The sequence below is a fragment of the Puntigrus tetrazona genome, chromosome 20, assembly GCF_018831695.1.
Source record: "Puntigrus tetrazona isolate hp1 chromosome 20, ASM1883169v1, whole genome shotgun sequence".
In the NCBI taxonomy this organism is placed as follows: Eukaryota; Metazoa; Chordata; class Actinopteri; order Cypriniformes; family Cyprinidae; genus Puntigrus; species Puntigrus tetrazona.
In genome coordinates, this window is record NC_056718.1 from 3,993,531 (window position 1) to 4,011,093 (window position 17,563).

Genomic DNA, 17,563 nt, shown 5'->3' on the forward strand with positions numbered 1-17,563 from the left:
ATGTGCTGTGCTCTGATTTATCAACTCAAACTTTGTTTGGAAAAAAATTTCCCTTCTGTCCCTTCTGATGCCAGCAGCCTAGCACAGAACTGGAATGGCAATCCCCTCCTCATGAGAAAGTGATAAAAGCCTTTTAAGGAATGCTGACTGGTATAATGTAAAGGCAGAAACATACAGAAACATTTGATACAAAGTTAAGCTCCAGCAAACAAGCCTTTCCTTCGAGACACTTTCATGTTAAGGACCTTCTGTAGGCTACTTGCTTTAGGGCTTCAACTGTGTGTTTCAAAATCTAGGACCATTTTGCTGCTCCAGGAGATCAACATCTCACAATGCTTGATGTTCAAGGCAGTTTAAATGGATTCCTCTGCTGTTCCCCAATGCATTTTACCCAGGAGGAAGTAACAGCTGAACTGCTTACTCGAGCATAGAACATCTTTCCTAAGACCTTTGCATCATTGGATATTATCAGTATATGATTTTCCAATTTAAATTACATTTTGTGGCTGATTTATTTAAATGATGCATGAAATGATTCTTGCCTGCTCAGTACCTTATTAGTATGATTATTAATATGGATGGGAATATTGATCTTCAGACAATTTACTGATAAGACTTTCTAGAAATACAAATAATTGTGGCTAAAGTGTATTAGAAAAAAATATTTTCAGAATGTGATTTTGTTGATTTTTGTAATGTTTTTAAATGTATCTTGTTTTTAACTCTTTCTCTTTTATCTGACCTTATTAAAAAAGCTTTCTCTTGTTCCGTAACATTTTTTTTGTTTGTTTGTTTGTTTGTTTGTTTGTTTGTTTAATTTGTTTCAAGCTTTTCTTGGTTCATTCCATGTTTTTATAGGCAACTTCTCTTGTGCAGTTGGTTTTTAAATTAATCTGCACTTAAAGGAATAGCTCACCCAAAAATGAAAATTATGCCATAAACTAACTCTAGTTTTAAAGTTATAACTGACTTTACCTAACCTCTTGGCTAACCTATGATTTGATGTATGACGCAGCTTACGTTATATGTCGTACAAAGAGTCAGAAGTCAGCCATGAAAAACCAGAACTCAGCACTCAGTCAGTCAGTGATTTGCATTATAATTTTAAATCTATAAATATTTTTGTTACGAAAACCCATAAATCTGCTTCAGAGGACATGATAACCCCCGAAGGTGTACAGGTTTTACGTCGCAGTACTGGATATATCTTTTATCAAAATAAAGGCCACTATCCACCCACATTATCAAGCATGGAAAGGCCAGGATAAATGTTTAAAAGATTGTGTTTGTCTGAAAGAAGAAAGCCATATATACCTTGGATGGCTTGTCGGTGAGTAAAATATGGGGTAATTTTCATTTCTGGGTAAACTATTCCTTTAATCTGAAAGCCATTGTTAAAACTATAAATAATTATTCTAGATTAAGTTTAAGAATATACTCTTGGCTTAGACCTGGTAAACTGCCCCAATATTAGGCACTTAGGGTACAATAAGTGTTAATCTACAGTCTTGTTGGATTGGTTAATCCTCAGTAAGGAAAATATGGACTCTCTCAGATATGAACTGCCTCTACTGAAGAGTCACAAACTAGGATTATTTTTAGAGTGAGCATATTGAATTGGTTTTGAACATTTTCTTCTTTTCTTAATTTTCTTCAACATCTTCTGGTATTTAATCCTGCCTTATCAACATTACATTTTTGAAAGATTCACTTTGCAAAAGTATCCTAGTATTGCCTTCAACACACTTGCCTTCAACCAATGCCTATAACAAGACAAAAAACAACTTTTCCTAAACTTTCTTTTTAGGTTGCCACAAAATTCCCATCCCTGATCTTGCAATATTGAGACCAGAGATGACCCAACTGTACTTTAGATTTGTAATACAAACTGACCCCAGCAATTATACCCCCTAGCAAACAACAACAGAAACTTGCTTAAATGTTGAGTGAAGAACAGTATAAAAAGATGTTTTACCACTATATCTGTTGAAAGAGATGCATCAGGGCACCTTTTGGATCCTGCCTTCCAACAGTCCACCCAGAAACCTGGAAAGTTGTGCCATCAGAAACTGATGATTTTGTTAGCATTTGTCAGGTTTTTGCCATCAAATAATATAGTAAGCAGATTTGCTTTTGCCCAAAATAAATGTGCCTTTGAAGAAAGTTTAATAATGTACAACATAAACACCATTAAAGCAAAGAAAGCAATGTCTGAATGGTACTGTGTCATCATTAGGCCTTGATGTTAAGTCAGCTAAGTCAGCTCAAACCAGCTGCCATGCTTCAAAACATACCTAACCAGCATACATAGGGTTTTTTTTCTAGTTTTTATCAACAGGGAATACAGTGCTCTCCACAATTATTGGCACCCCTGTTTAACTTCTAAACATTCTTAAAAACTTTTTTAAACAACATAAAAACCAAATGCAAAAAAAAAAAAATCCAACCTCTAATTAAGTACATTACTTTAGTGGATTAAAGTTAAAGTTGGTCAGGGTATTTAGGAACTTTTAATTAGTAATTCATGACTTCCTGTTTTCCTGAGGCCTAATTCTTTTACCCACTTGTCAACATGGCAAAGACAAGAGAACAGGCCATTCAAGTAAGGCAGATGTGTGTCGAGCTTCATAAGTCAAGCAAGAAAACATCCACTTACCTTAACTTGCCCGTATCTACAGTCAGAGGAATCATTAAGAAGTTTAAAACAATTGGAACAGTGACAAACAAGGCTGGAAGGAGTCCCAAGTTTATCTTGCCACAGCGCACAGTGAGGAGGATGGAAAAAGAAGTAAAAAAATTTCCTAAACTCACTGTCACAGAATTGCATCAAAGAGTGACATCTTGGGGTCACAGAGTCTCCATAACAACCATCAGGCCCTCTCTACATGACAACAAGCTGTTTGGGAGGCATGCAAGGAACAAGCCTTTTCTCACTAACACTCAGAAATGTAAACGTAAATGTAAATGCAAACAAACACTTTAAGTGGGTCCTTTCGTAAAACAAAAGATGAGTATCCCAAAAAGTACCTCATGCCCACCGTGAAGTATGGTGGAGGATCTGTGATAGTGTGGGACTGTTTCTCTTCCAAAGGCCCTAGGAACCTTGTTAGGGTACATGGCATTATGAATGCTTTGAACTACCAGGACATTTTAAATAAAACCTGATGACCTCTGCCAGAAAGCTGAAGATGAGTCATCATTGGGTCTTTCAGAAGGATAATGATCCAAAACATGTGGCAAAATCTACACAAAAATAGTTCAGCAGTCACAAACTCAAGGTCCTCCCATGGCCATCTCAGTCCCCAGACCTCAACCCAATCGAAAACCTGTGGTGCGAGCTAAAGAGGAGAGAGGACCCAGGACACTGGACGATCTAGAAAGATCGAATGGTCAAAGATCCCTCTCTCTCAATGTTGTGAAATGTTATCGGAGGAGATTAAGTGCTGTCTTGTTGGCAGGTTGTATAAAGTATTAACATCAGGGGTGCCAATAATTGTGGCACACATGATTTCAAGGGTTTTTTTGTGATTTTATTTGTTTTCACGAAAGTAACATACTTAAATTCAAAGGTTGAATTTTCCTCTTTTTTGCATTTGGGTTCTATGATGTTTTTTAAAAAAAAAGGAGAATTTTTAGAAGTCCACCATCACATCTTAAACAGGGGTGCCAATAATTGTGGAGGGCACTGTACATCCTATTGTGGAATGACACAGCTGTTATAGTTATTTGCATGAGTTTTATTCATAGCAGTCTGATAGTTAATACTTCAAATACTTACATATAGCAATCTAATTTTATTCAGTTAGAACATTTCTGTCTCAGTGGCTGGTTCTTGGCAAGAATAAACTGCAAACTAGACTCTGCGTAGCGATAATCAAAAGCCAGTGCTGGACATGCACGATAACTCCTAACAGCATTAGGATGGATGCCAGGTTGCAGGTCCACTTTACTATATCGTCACACTCTTGCTCAGCTGTGACCTCCAAGGTGTGGCGTTATACCTCTATATTATTCTGTTAAATCAGCATGATCAGAACTTAATAGGCTACCTGTTGATCAAGCTGAGAAATGCTGCTCACAGTATTCTGACTGAGCCCCACTAACTCACAGTCACAGTAACTGCACTCTACCAACTATTTTTTTTGCAAGACCTTTTTAGGTGGCTTGGCCAGACCGCTGTATTAGTAATCAGAACATTTGATTATCAGGTTTGAGCTAGTTCATTTTAGATTGCTCACCCATCAGGCTTTACTGTTGGATTTACTTTTATGCTACTGTGGCAATGCTGACTGATGAGTGGTAGGATTGAATTCACAATAATTAGCATTGCTATATTCTATTACTGTCTGATTCAATACACTGGTGTGCAGCAAAGGCAACATTTACAAATGATCCAAAGTGTTGGAAGAAGGAAGTTATCTGTCTAACTGAAGAACAGGCCATAGTACTGAGGGCAGAATACGTGGGTAGTTTTAAATGGAAACTGACATTTGGCATGGCTGGAGGAGTCCCTTGTGGCCATTTTGCTGAGATAATGGTAGCTGTCTTCTTTAGTTAAACTGCCTCATTGCTCAGTGCTAACACAGGGTGTAGGAGTCCAACACATCAGTATTCTGGGGCTACACACAGCTCGGCAGCCCTGTGAATTAACACTCAATCTGTCATCTGCAACTAGTGAAATATCCGGGAAGACTAATGCAGACGGATGGGAAAGAGACATTAGCTGAGAAAGTGATGTATTAACACAACACTGCTTATGTCTCTAAACTGCTTTATAGCCATAACAACATTCTTTTCCTAGGTGAAACAAAATAGCACTTTTTATGAAACATAAATGCATTTAGCAATAACATGCTGCCATGTTGACACCAAACCCAGATTTAAGTATAATTGGTGTAGTGGGCAGCATAGTTTTCAAAACTCTGGACTAGTAAAGCAAGTTTACAGGTAAGACACGGATGACCTTTAGTTAAAGAAACATGGTGAGAACTCACTTTTTAGCATTTCACCACAGGTTTTATAAATTGTCCAGTTCTCAGGACCCTCGTTTTCTACTGTGCAAAGTTTTCGATATGCATAGTAATATATGCATAGTAATATAGTTAGCTGCATTTCTTTTTTCACATTAAATTTTCATTGTCTAAAGTAATTACAAATGTGAAATGCAAGCAGATGCTGTTTTAAATGTTAAATAGTCACTGGCCAGAAAATAAGCAAGTTGTTTAGACTGGATTAATCAATAGTCTTTAAATTGTTTGTCTGAGTAATTGGATGACCCTGGTTTCCATTATTGTCTTTGTTATGAATTCTCAATGACAGTGTCCCCACAATAAGATGTCACACCATTGATTAATTTCAAATGGATGACTGACAGGAGGACGAACAAGATTTGACAGATGTGATTGTTGAAGCTGATGGTGTGCACTGATGACAATGTATGTTCTCTCAGTTGTATCTTATGTCTCATTGTTAAAAGATAACATGCTATTTTATAGTAGAAAAGTTATGGTGGTCTGCTAAAAATTGCTGTGCTAAAAAAAGTTGTATGGTATAATAAATATAATGAATATAATGCTTCTGATTATTTAGTTGTTTTATGTAAACATCAACATTCGTGAGACAGTGTTTTGAGGATATTTCATCAAATTTTCTGTCCTTAAAAAATTTTATTTTTATATAAAAAAATTACAGAAGGTTTTGAGGGGCTTGGTTTACTGTTATTATTATTTGTATTAAATATTTAAACTTACTAACTAAATTGTCAAAAAATCTAAGTAGAATAACTTATTTAGTATTTTATATGAATGACATATATATATAAGTTATAAGTTTTTAAAATAGTTTTTCTGTCACACCATAGGACACACTGATACGTCAACTTCCCAAATCAATAGTATTTGCACAATGATTGATGCATCATCCTACCATCCTGCATGAATTATGTTGTATAGCTGCACATTGTAAAAGGGCATCTTCCACTGTTTTTCCATATAATATGACATGATTTTTTTATGCTATAAAAAGTATAGTATGTAAAAAATTGCATATAAAACGCCCTCTATAAATTCCGTAGAATATATGCCCTTGTCATTTATTCACTGAATTATACTTCTCTCCCCCAAACATCGCGAGACGTTATTTCAGTGACGTGACGTCAGAACGCACGCAGAAACAGTCACCATGTCGCTGGCGAGGTAAGTCGCACTGAATCTTTTTTTATGATTTTATGTTTCTGCTTTTGCCTTAAACGTAAGTACTGAACGATTTGCGTGTTTTTATTTGTCAACATGATTTTCTGTTGTTATTTTTCGTCATTCACTGGCTGAGTTGTGTTTTTGACTCGCTGGGGCCTGCGGTCTTGCGCTCTTTGTATTACACTGATGCTAAGAAGCTAATGCTACGTCAACAGCAAAGCAAGAAAACAAAATATCCATAGCCATACGCATATAATTTGATAGACTTTATAGAAATGTAATTGTAGAAATTAAGTACGTTAGGTACCTCTTATACTTTAAGCAGACGTTTGTTATAACTTTGTTATAAAATGTCAAAATTTCCACAGGTTGAAATACGCTGCATTCAGAGTTTGTACATTGTACGCCCATATACTAATGTGTATGGGTGTAAGTCAATGGATCACCCGATGATTTTATGTATTCCTAATTTGTTTTTTTCGTTAGTTTTCTCCCTGCACCAACCCAACTGTCCCAGGACCAGCTGGAGGCAGAGGAGAGATCTCGTCTTCAGAGGTCCCAGTCCACTGCTTTGGTCTCCACCCGCAGAGAACCTCCTCCTTATGGCTTCAGAAAATCATGGGTGCCCCGGTCACTGGAGGTACGTCATGGGAGATATGTATATAAATATATGTTAGACGTACATGCTACGTGTTTCTGAATTATGTAATGTCTTCATCTTTGTTTATGAGTTAAGGCATGCATATTTCAATATCTAAAAAACTGCATTGTGCATTTAAATGCATACCTCACCATGGATTGTCCCTAATAAATGCATTTTAAATGTAAGTGCTATTTGAAAATGAAATTGGATAAAACTGAGTGGAGAAAAAGATGGGTCTTTTTTCCAAGCAGATCACAACACATAACAATGGCTGGCTTCAGTAGTATTCTTGAACTTGAAGTATTCAAGTTAACACGTTCAGTTAAGTCTGTGTATCAGTACATATTGAATGTGTATCAGTGCATCGGATCCATGCATTTTTTTCTGTTAGGCTAATAATGTTAATCAAGCAAAAAATACTTGAGAATCATTCAGTAACTTTAATAGGTAATTGTAATACAGCTTTCATAAGCACTATAAAAGGAAGTTTGCATAATCATATCTAATGTTCTCTCTGAGGGAGAAGCCCCCCTAAAAATGAAATACTAAAGCCAGAGCCCGCTGAATTTAAAAGGGGAAGTATATAAGTTTCAAGAGAGTGGCTTGACAAATTTCCTGGCTAATTTAGTTTTAGTTTTTTTTTCTGTTGATATTTTAAGCTTAAATTTCAGCTGTTAAGCACCAACACTTTTTTTCAGTAAGTTAACTTTCTTGTAGAATTGTGCTGTTAGATTGTTAGTTAATTATTTGCAAGTCAATATTGCCTTTATGGACAGTGATTTTATAAATAAAAACAATTAAAACAAGTTTTAAATGCGATTCAGCCAAAAATTTGGGTGCACCTAAATTGTCATGTGACGCTTCTTATTCTGCTGAAATCACACTGTAAATTGCTTTGCTAATCTTATGTTTTTTTTATTGTTTAAAAGGACTTTGGAGATGGAGGAGCTTTTCCAGAGATCCATGTGGCCCAGTTTCCCCTGGAAATGGGTAGGAAGAAAAGGACCTCCAATGCTCTGGCAGTGCAAGTGGATGCAGAGGGCAAGATCAAATATGATGCCATTGCTAGGCAAGGTCAAAGCAAAGACAAGGTGCCTCAAGTTCTTGTGTTGTAAAAATTGTTCAGAATTCAATGTTTCAAACTTGGAAGAGGATGTGATGTTTTTTTTTTTTTTTTTGTTAAACAGGTCATATTCAGTAAGTACACAGACATGCTTCCTAAGGAAGTGCTAAACGTAGATGATCCTGAGCTGCAGAAACCTGATGAAGAGGCCGTACAAGAGGTGAGGTCACCAAAGAACAAATGGTATATTAAAATAGTTTTCTTACAATATTGTTTGATTAATAACATAGTAAACAAAAGCAGATCTGTTAAGCTTCATTTACACATCAGTATCTGACAGACTTTTCAACTTAAATACATTACGATTTTCTTGACAAGCATAAATGTTATTGGTATTGTTGTTACTTTAAATCTATTTTAATCAGTCAATAGTACTTGGAAATTTCTCACTTATGAAGTCAGGTTAGCATGTAGATTTTTATATATATTTTTTTTTTTGCTGTAGCTTACAGAAAAGACCAGAGCAGCTTTGGAGAAACAGGTCTCACAGAAAATTGCAGCCGCCATGCCGGTACGTGCTGCAGACAAACAGGCCCCAGCGCAGTATATCAGGTAAGAGCAGTTCCGCTGCAAATGCTCTTACGGTGTACTTGTCAAAGGGAGTAATGTTATTTCCTAATTGTCTTCATCTGGGATGTTCCCATTACATTAATATTTTGTGAAATGCTTCTCTCTAGACTTTGAATATGTGTATACCCCTATAAACTATAACACTATATTGTCGATTACCACAGCAAATTATTTAAACTGGTCCCTTGATTTGCAAAAAAAGAGAGCTGGAGCTTACCCGTGAATTATTCAGTGCAAGCAAAGTTGTATATATCATTCTTTATAAGGTCAGAACAGATGCAGTTGTTTTTGCATCGCAAGATGTTGTTGACAAGTTCAGAGTGTTGTAAGTGTTAATATTTTTATTTATTTTATTTTTTTAGGTATACGCCTTCACAGCAAGGACTCGCATTTAACTCTGGAGCAAAACAGAGAGTCATCCGTATGGTGGAAATGCAGAAGGACCCAATGGAACCCCCACGTTTCAAGTATGTCATCTTAAACCTAGTTTTAAGAGAGTGAGTGTGATCTGTGTGGGAAACTCAATGTTTGTGTTTTCTGACAGAATCAATAAGAAAATTCCTCGTGGACCTCCATCCCCTCCTGCTCCAGTCATGCACTCTCCAAGCAGAAAGGTAGGACTTTTGCTTCCACCAACTATTGATCTCAGCATCGATAGTCATCAGGATTGTTTACACTCAGAATCAACAGAAAACTGTCTGGAGGAAATATTTCTGAGAACATCTTAACTAACTTCAATGTCTGTTTTTTCCTCTCCTGTTTTTTTTTTTTTTTAAGATGACAGTGAAAGAACAGCAGGAGTGGAAGATTCCACCTTGTATATCAAACTGGAAGAATGCAAAGGTATCGCTGCATCAATCAATTGTTCATCTCTTTATTGTTGGTTTAAAAATATTGACCATGAATACAACTGTGTTGCTTCTCAGGGTTATACCATTCCACTGGACAAGCGTTTGGCTGCTGACGGACGAGGACTTCAAACTGTCCACATCAATGAGAACTTTGCCAAGCTGGCTGAGGCTTTGTACATTGCAGACAGAAAGGTACAACACCTTCCCTTAACACTCTGAATCCCACTTTGCTGACTTTCAGAAAGTTAAGAAATCTTCACGACTCTGTCAACATTACAGAACAGTTTGTCAGACAAAGTTATCTGCAGCAATATACTGGGTAACTCTTTCTCTTGAGTAGTCTCTCGAGGTTCTTTAATCTCTGTAATTGAGTTTGGAAAGTAATTAATTTACTGTTTTAGCTTCTTCTTGGTGGAAATGCTTACTTTTTACAACATTCCCAGTGAAGAAAATAAAGTTCTTATGTGGGCTGGACAATATTTTTAAACTCTTGTTTTTACTCTTGAGTGCATGACTGATACTGATGGTTTTGTGATGTGTACAGGCCAGAGAGGCTGTGGAGATGAGAGCTCAAGTAGAAAAGAAGATGGCCCAGAAGGAGAAAGAAAAGAAAGAGGAGAAGCTGAGAGAGCTGGCTAAAATGGCTAGGGACAGGAGAGCTGGGATCAAAGCCCATGGTGACAAAGGTAGAAAAACATACACCATAACTGAATGTCTAAAGCAGTGGTTCCCAACCGGTGTGCCGCGGCACTAAGGGGTGCCGTGAGATCTTTTGAGGGTGCCGCCAAAATTTCAACAAAATTTTTTTATTAAGGCAGAATCAGTGTAAACAGTATTCTCATATCATCTAGGACTAGGTATAAGGTGTTGTTGCATGCAAACTCTCGAAATGAAACAAATGAATAAATAATAATAAAAAAGCTACAGAGATTTTAAATATCTATTTCCTTATAAGGGTGCCGGGAACTTTTGAAAGGCTTTCCAAGGGTGCCTCAAACAAGAAAAGGTTGGGAACCACTGGTCTAAAGGCTCAATAAGAATTGGGAGTGCTTTTTTACGTTTTTAATTTAATTCTTAAGTAATGTGGTATCAAACCAATTTAATTTTAAGGTTTAAGTAGCACAAAATGGAATGCATTTAAAATGAATGATTCAATATGATTCATCCTTTTACATTATATCCAACACAGTGTATGGGAAATTTTCTGAAACATTGAATATTTATTTATAACAATCAATGAAATACTTGTTCCTGTCTGCATTTTATCATTTAAAACTTACAACATTTTATATTGAATCTAATGGAAAGTGTACAAAGCAGAAGAACTTGGTCTTGACCCTGGATTTGACTGACCGTCATGTCAGGTCATAAGTATGCTGTCAGATCTTTTGACGAGATCACCATCTGTGCTGTCTTTGATTTTTTTTTCTCAGGTGGTGAGGACACAGAAGTCAGGGAGCGTGACGAGATCCGCCACGAGAGGAGGAAAGAAAGGCAGCATGACAGGAACATCTCCAGAGCCGCCCCTGATAAGAGGTGCATGCATTTTTTACGCTTTTGCCCTGAATGATTCATGTTCTGGTGGAACTGGTGCACACGTTCCACTTTAACCTACATGATTTCGCGTTATTTTCTGTCCTCTGATCTCACACGACTCCCGCAGGTGTTCAATTTTACATCAGGCACCTTTTAGTGAAACAAACTGACACATTCCCAGGTTTAGACCAAGTTTGTCATGCTCCTTAAAATGCATTTAATCTGTATCGTTTTAATTATTCATGCTTTTTCCTCAAAAGATGTACATGTGACAATTCCCCAAACTCCCAGTTTGAGACTTGTGTAATGAAGTGTGATGAGTGTGGCTGTATGTATGAGGTGTTAATATGAGTTTAACTGATGTCAGTATGGTTTTTGTCTGTTCAGGTCGAAACTACAAAGAGATCAGGACAGGGACATCAGTGAACTCATTGCCCTTGGCCAGCCGAACCCTCGTACCTCCAGTGAGGCTCAGTATGACCAGAGACTCTTTAATCAAAGCAAGGTAATCAACCCTTGGGATTTGCTGATCTCAGATTACTGGTTTTAGGTCACTAAGAAGGTCGTTTAAGATAGGAATGTGCTTTTGCTTTTTAGTTTCAATTACGTCTGCAATTAAACACACAACATAAACATAAAAATAAACTTTTTTTAATTGTAATAATGTTGGTCTTACTATGATTTCTATGTTTAACACAGAATCTATAAACATTTCTTTAATTTAACAACTTTATCTAACTTTTCTGTATGGTAATATCAAAGCCGTTTCTTATAATCCAATCAGATATTGAATACTTGGAGAAGTCCTGCGCTACATTATTCACCACAAAATATTACAATTTGATCTCAATCTGCTTGCCAGTACTTGCCAATGTATGCTTTATGCAAATTAATGGTCTAAGTGGGAATAAATATTGGGTCAAACAATAAAAAAAAAAGTTTTGAATGGTAAATTACGTGCATGTACTTTTTTGCTGGAAATATTTTGACTGTAAAATGTTAAAAATCCAAGTCCAGTAATCAGAAATGTCTGTTAGATGCATACTTTCTTGCTGTAGGCTTGCCTTGTTTTTTATAGGTATGAAACCTATTCTTTGCTTGTGGTTTTCAGGGGATGGACAGTGGTTTTGCTGGTGGAGAGGATGAGATGTATAATGTGTATGATCAGCCCTTCAGAGGTGGCAGAGACATGGCACAAAATATTTACAGGCCCAGTAAGAATGCAGATAAGGACATGTATGGGGATGACCTGGACACACTCATGCAAAGCAACAGGTATGAAGACTCCTGCACTGAATATTTGCATACAGTCAAGAACATTTTTATTTGTTTTGGGGTTTTTTTTAAACATTTTTCTTAGAAAGGCCTTATGTCACATTTGTTTTTTTATTACTGTTACTTATCCATGTCCCATTCTTCTTCAGGTTTGTTCCTGATAGGGAGTTCTCAGGTGCTGACCACGGCCCCGGCCGGGACGGCCCTGTGCAGTTTGAGGAGGATCCTTTCGGTCTGGACAAGTTCTTGGAAGAAGCCAAACAGCACGGCGGCTCCAAAAGGGCGTCCACTAGTGGGCGCTCCAAAGACTACGACCATGAGAAGAAACGCAGGAAGGAGTGAGATGCTTCCTCTGTCCACAGCTGCAGGGTCGAGTCCTCCTTTTCCCTTACTTTTTTGTAGCTGTGAATTGAATTATGAAAAATTAGTCATATGGAATATCATCTTTTTTTTCCCTTTTTTTTTTATCATCTTCTTAAATCTAAATGTTTTTTTTGTTTGTTTTTTTCAGTCGTTTTCTTTAACTCAAAAGTGTAAACTTAAACCTGTTGTACTGCAAAGCCACCCTAATAAATTTCTTTTAGAGGATTGAATTTGAAAGCTTGTTTTTTGGTGGGTGTAAGATTTGTCTATAGTAATCTCTTACCGTCTCTGTTTCAGCTACTTTGGTGCAAGGTAAAATTAAATTTTAAATCTCTCTCTTCATTAGTCCTATAAATCCAGTTCACAGTGGTTTCAGCTGCCAAGTCTGCTCTTTATATCCAAGAGCAAATTAAGCCTCTCATAAAACATGTTCTTTGAGTTTGTTCAAGGGAGGCAATATTAGTATTGTTTGGTTAGTTTTAGAGCCTTGCATAGCTAATGCATAGCTAACTAGCTATCTTTCAGTTGGTTTTAAGAAGAATTTTTTTTAAAATGTGCTCCACTATGTTTAAAATGTGAAAAAAAAAAAAAAAAAAAAAAAAAGGATTCAATGCATTTTATGTAGAATGTATTTGTTTTTCTTACATTGAGAATAGATTTGTTCAAATTCAGAACAAATGCATAAATTGCTAGTGAATTTTAGCTTATTGGTAAGTAACTCCCCTGAATGTAACATTTTAAAGAGGAAAAACTAAAAATGTATACAGTGAATGTGACAGAATTATCTTTGAGTATTTATTGATGGTGACTATCAATTTATTGTCCTAACTGAAATATTCTCTGGTTAAGAAATTTAAGACTCATAAAATGTCTGAATTTGTATGATATTTGGGGTTGTTTTGTCTTATGTTTTAATTATTTCTTGAAAAATTGCCCCAATTTACATAATGATTAAATATCCCCACACTATTGAAATAGGCCAATAAATAACAGCAAATTCTCTGCTGCAAAAACTGTACTTAGATTTATGTGTTGCTTAAAGGAATGTCAGTCCGACTTATTACATTTAAATACTATTAATATATCTCAGGAAATTTAGAAACCACAAGGTCCTCAGTTAAAATAATATGCATTTTTATTGCACATATTTCATTGTCTAATTTTAAAAGTATAGCACTTGAGAAAGGGTTTAGTGATCAGGCCTGAAATGTGTCATTTTCTAAAAGTAACATCACTTAAACTGTGCTATGTGAAAATCATTGCCATTGTAATAAAAATATTTATTATTATTATTACTTATGTATTATTGTCTACTAATAAGAGCTTAGTTTTTTCCTTATGTATGTGTAATGGGCTTCTGCAATGCATTTTGTAGAAGAAATATGGTGAAAGTGTTATTTATATTCTATCATTTTCTCTTTTATAAAGCTCTTTAGAATCCAGTCATGCTTCATCAAGACAGAATCTATATGTCTTGTTACAGCTCAACACTCATTATCAAAATATCCTTTCTCATTATGTTTCTTATTTGAATTCAGCATTGTCCAGGTTTTCAGGTGCATTTAATTCTTCAGGACAGGCAGATAATGAGTCCTCACTCTTCTGTTGTTTGTATTTCCAAATGCATAGAGCAAGAAAAATTAGTTCCTCATTGATGACAGCCTAAGGAAATTGGTTCTTTTGCAAGCTTTTGTATGGTTTGAAGACCAAACAACCAGCACATTGTTTTGTGTCATAATGGAAACTTTGGCAAGCAGACAAAAGCTAAGATTGATAGGTTCTTATCTGCTGTCCATGGAGGAACAACCAGCAATATTCCAGGCTGGCTGTTTCAGTCCATTGAGCAAAAAGCTTTTTGTTCTATTAGAGAAGAGACCAAAACAGCATTCAAATAGCATTCGGCTGCATGTCTGGAGCTCCAGAGCGCTTCAGAAAAGAAAGTAATGGTTCTGTCAGTCAAGCAAAGCCATGTTTAAAATTAACCAGTAAATAGCCAATTATATATTTTGTTAGAAAACTTTACTTACAGTGTATTGGTGATTCTGTGGCCGCTTTTAGCCCAGTGTATTCAATTCTGATGTTTAAGTTAGTCTTTTTGTTTCCTTTAATTGTTTTAAACAAATGTAATTTCCACTACATATATTAAGGCATCATTTCTAATATGAGGACCGTTGAGACATTTTTTTTCAGTAAAACTGATTTTAAACAATGTCTATTGTAAAAAGTGCTATATAAATATAATTAACTTTTCAAAACAAAATTTCACAAATCCTCACTCATTTTGTGAAATTTACAACGTATTGGAAATTCGTTTTTTAATAGATTTATATTGTGTGAAAATGACGCATACAACAGAGGACTTTGACATAAAGATTGATGGACATCATTTTTAATTAAATGTTAAAATATGTTGGATTATTATAATTTCAAATGTTCACAATTTACCGTACTATTTGTACGGGTTTTCATAATTTAAGATTAAATGTCTCTAGAAGAAGGGTAAAACAAATTGTATACCTTTTTAAAATAAAAAAATATATAAATACATGCATAAAAAAAATTTAATATGAGATTTTTATAAAGAAAGTCTCTTTTTAACTAATGAGGCACGATGGGACTCAAAACATTATGTGCAATGCAAAAATATTGTTTGTGAGATACAAATACCAGCATAAATCCCCAAAAATTGCTTTTACTGATATTTTATTTGGTCTCCCTCCCCCTCTCTCCCTCATATTAAAAGAAAAAAAATAGAGAATTACATGTATCAGAAAGAATTACTAGTATATTTTCTTTTGATCTCAGCTGCAAATCAAAGTTAGTTCTCATGGTTAGATTTGTAAAAAACGCTTGCAATAGTAAGATGAAACCATTAATCTTTGCATTGATAAAGAAGGGAATTCACACTGCAAATGGACTGATATGAACAAGATCGGTTTGCAGGCTTGCCTTTATTGTTGGCTTATTGCATCATTTGTCATGGTGTCTGTGTTTGGGGTGTTCAGCCATGATAAATTTAATGCTGTATGCTCTCACATAAATTGATGTTCACTAAATACTTTCCTGTAAGGCTTGCCCAAATATTCTCATTAGAAACTCTAGGTAATATCACAGACATCTGGTTAAAAATGCCTAAAAAAAGATCCATTGAGAGGCCCAGCCTTATGCAAGCTTCGCAGAGGTGCGCAATGAGAGTGCATGTCAGCATATGCATGTGAAAATTATGAAATTGATTATCAACTAATAAAATATTATTAGTCAATGATTATCCAAAAAGGCTACATTCCGTTCACATAAAATACATCAGTAATGCCCCTTGTGGTTTTGTTTTTGTTTCATTATAAAAAGCTTTACTCGTCTTGTGAAAATGTGGATGCTAACAAATGGCTAAATTGGACTGTTAAGTCTTCAGGACATTAAATGTCTCCACGCTGTACAGGTCAACTCATCTACTCGCTAGTCCATTTTTTTTTAATAAAAAGTGAAATACTGGCCAGAAGCCAAAATGGTGGTGACATTCTAATCATGCGACGACTGTGTGGTTTGTTTGTAGGCTACGTTGGTATTTATATTTTTTAGTAATGGAAATGTCTAAAATTTCATAAAGGTTGTGTGAAATCTGATGAACAAAACGACTTAGAATCATAAACTGTTGTTAGTCAAATTGTTTATTTATTGCAATAATCTAAAAGCCAGTGGAAAAATCTTTTTTGTTGCCAAGGGAACAAGAGTGACGCTAACTTCTGAGCTGGCCTACAAAAATACATCATCACTGTAGAATAAAACAGTAGCATGTTGAATCAATCAATCAATCATTTTTGTATTTATATAGCGCTTTTAACAGCACAGGTTGCATCAAAGCACTGAACAGTATAAAGCAGAAGAATACAATGACAGGGATGTATAATGACGAGAGTGAACAATTTGTTATTAAATGCAGAGACGGTCTCTTTAATCAATTCGACGATAATCGCTAGAAGTTAAGTGTCCCCAACAAAGCAAGCAAGAGGCGACAGCGGCAAGGATTGTTAAGAATTGATCCAATATGGGGAACACGCCGTATTGATTTGAGGATTTGTTTATATGAAAATAAGCAAACTTCTTTCTGTCATTCAGATCGAATGAACATGAATGTCTAAGAGTAGACTAGAAGGCATTATATGCTATACCGGTATTTATAGAACTATTCAAAGGACAAAATGCAGGCTCGTATAGCTACTTGAAAGTACAACTGTGGCTCAGGGGCAATGTCTGTATTTATATATTAGGATTTAGACAGGAGTTTCTTGAGGATTGGGGTGAAGTAGTAGTTCTGTCAGAGCTGCGCTGGAGGCAAAGATAACTGTAATCACATGGGATATTAGTATACTACACCGTTTTTAATAAGGGGGTGGGTGTGTAGTCTGGTTGACTAAGATGATTTAATACCGTCTTTAATTACTCAGGATGGGCAGGTAGGAGTAAACAGAAAACAAGGGAGATCTAAATAGAATGAAACAAATTCAATATTGAAATAAAAAAATAAAAGTGAAGACGTTACAGTCTGTCATGGTTATAATTAGTTAGCTAAGGGACTGTGTTTGAAAGCAGGGAGGGCAAAATACGGCATTCATTCATTTTTCATTTAGGATGTGAAAAAAAGAAAGGTTTTAAACTAAATGTATATGATTACATCAGTTAAAGGTAATTATACCTGTGTAGATATTTAATGTATGTAAACAGACAAACTATAAAATTCAAATTCCAATTTGACACACAGTTTTGTTTGATAACTTGGGAAGTGAATTGGAATACATTCATATATTGCTGAATGGCACACAACCCTGAAGGACAAAACTGCTTGTCATGTTTATAGCCTGGATCTCTCTTGCATATATATATATATATATATATATATATATATATATATATATATATATATATATATATATATATACAGGTCACTGCTGTGTGCTATACACTATGCTATACCTACAGACTAGACTCATCATATAATCTGAGAATATGT

The 17,563-nt window shown here is 35.5% G+C and overlaps 1 protein-coding gene across 1 annotated transcript; it reads left to right on the forward strand.

The window, feature by feature from the left end:
• Positions 1–6,108: 6,108 nt before the first annotated feature.
• On the forward strand, positions 6,109–12,756 carry LOC122325285 (SNW domain-containing protein 1). Its single transcript, XM_043220265.1, has 14 exons — positions 6,109–6,194; positions 6,681–6,834; positions 7,767–7,928; positions 8,025–8,120; positions 8,406–8,512; positions 8,893–8,997; positions 9,075–9,144; positions 9,308–9,373; positions 9,457–9,573; positions 9,926–10,067; positions 10,815–10,917; positions 11,305–11,422; positions 12,029–12,192; positions 12,342–12,756. The coding sequence occupies exons 1-14, from the start codon at positions 6,181–6,183 to the stop codon at positions 12,532–12,534; spliced, it is 1,611 nt and encodes a 536-aa protein (XP_043076200.1). The 5' UTR covers positions 6,109–6,180; the 3' UTR covers positions 12,535–12,756.
• Positions 12,757–17,563: the final 4,807 nt, after the last annotated feature.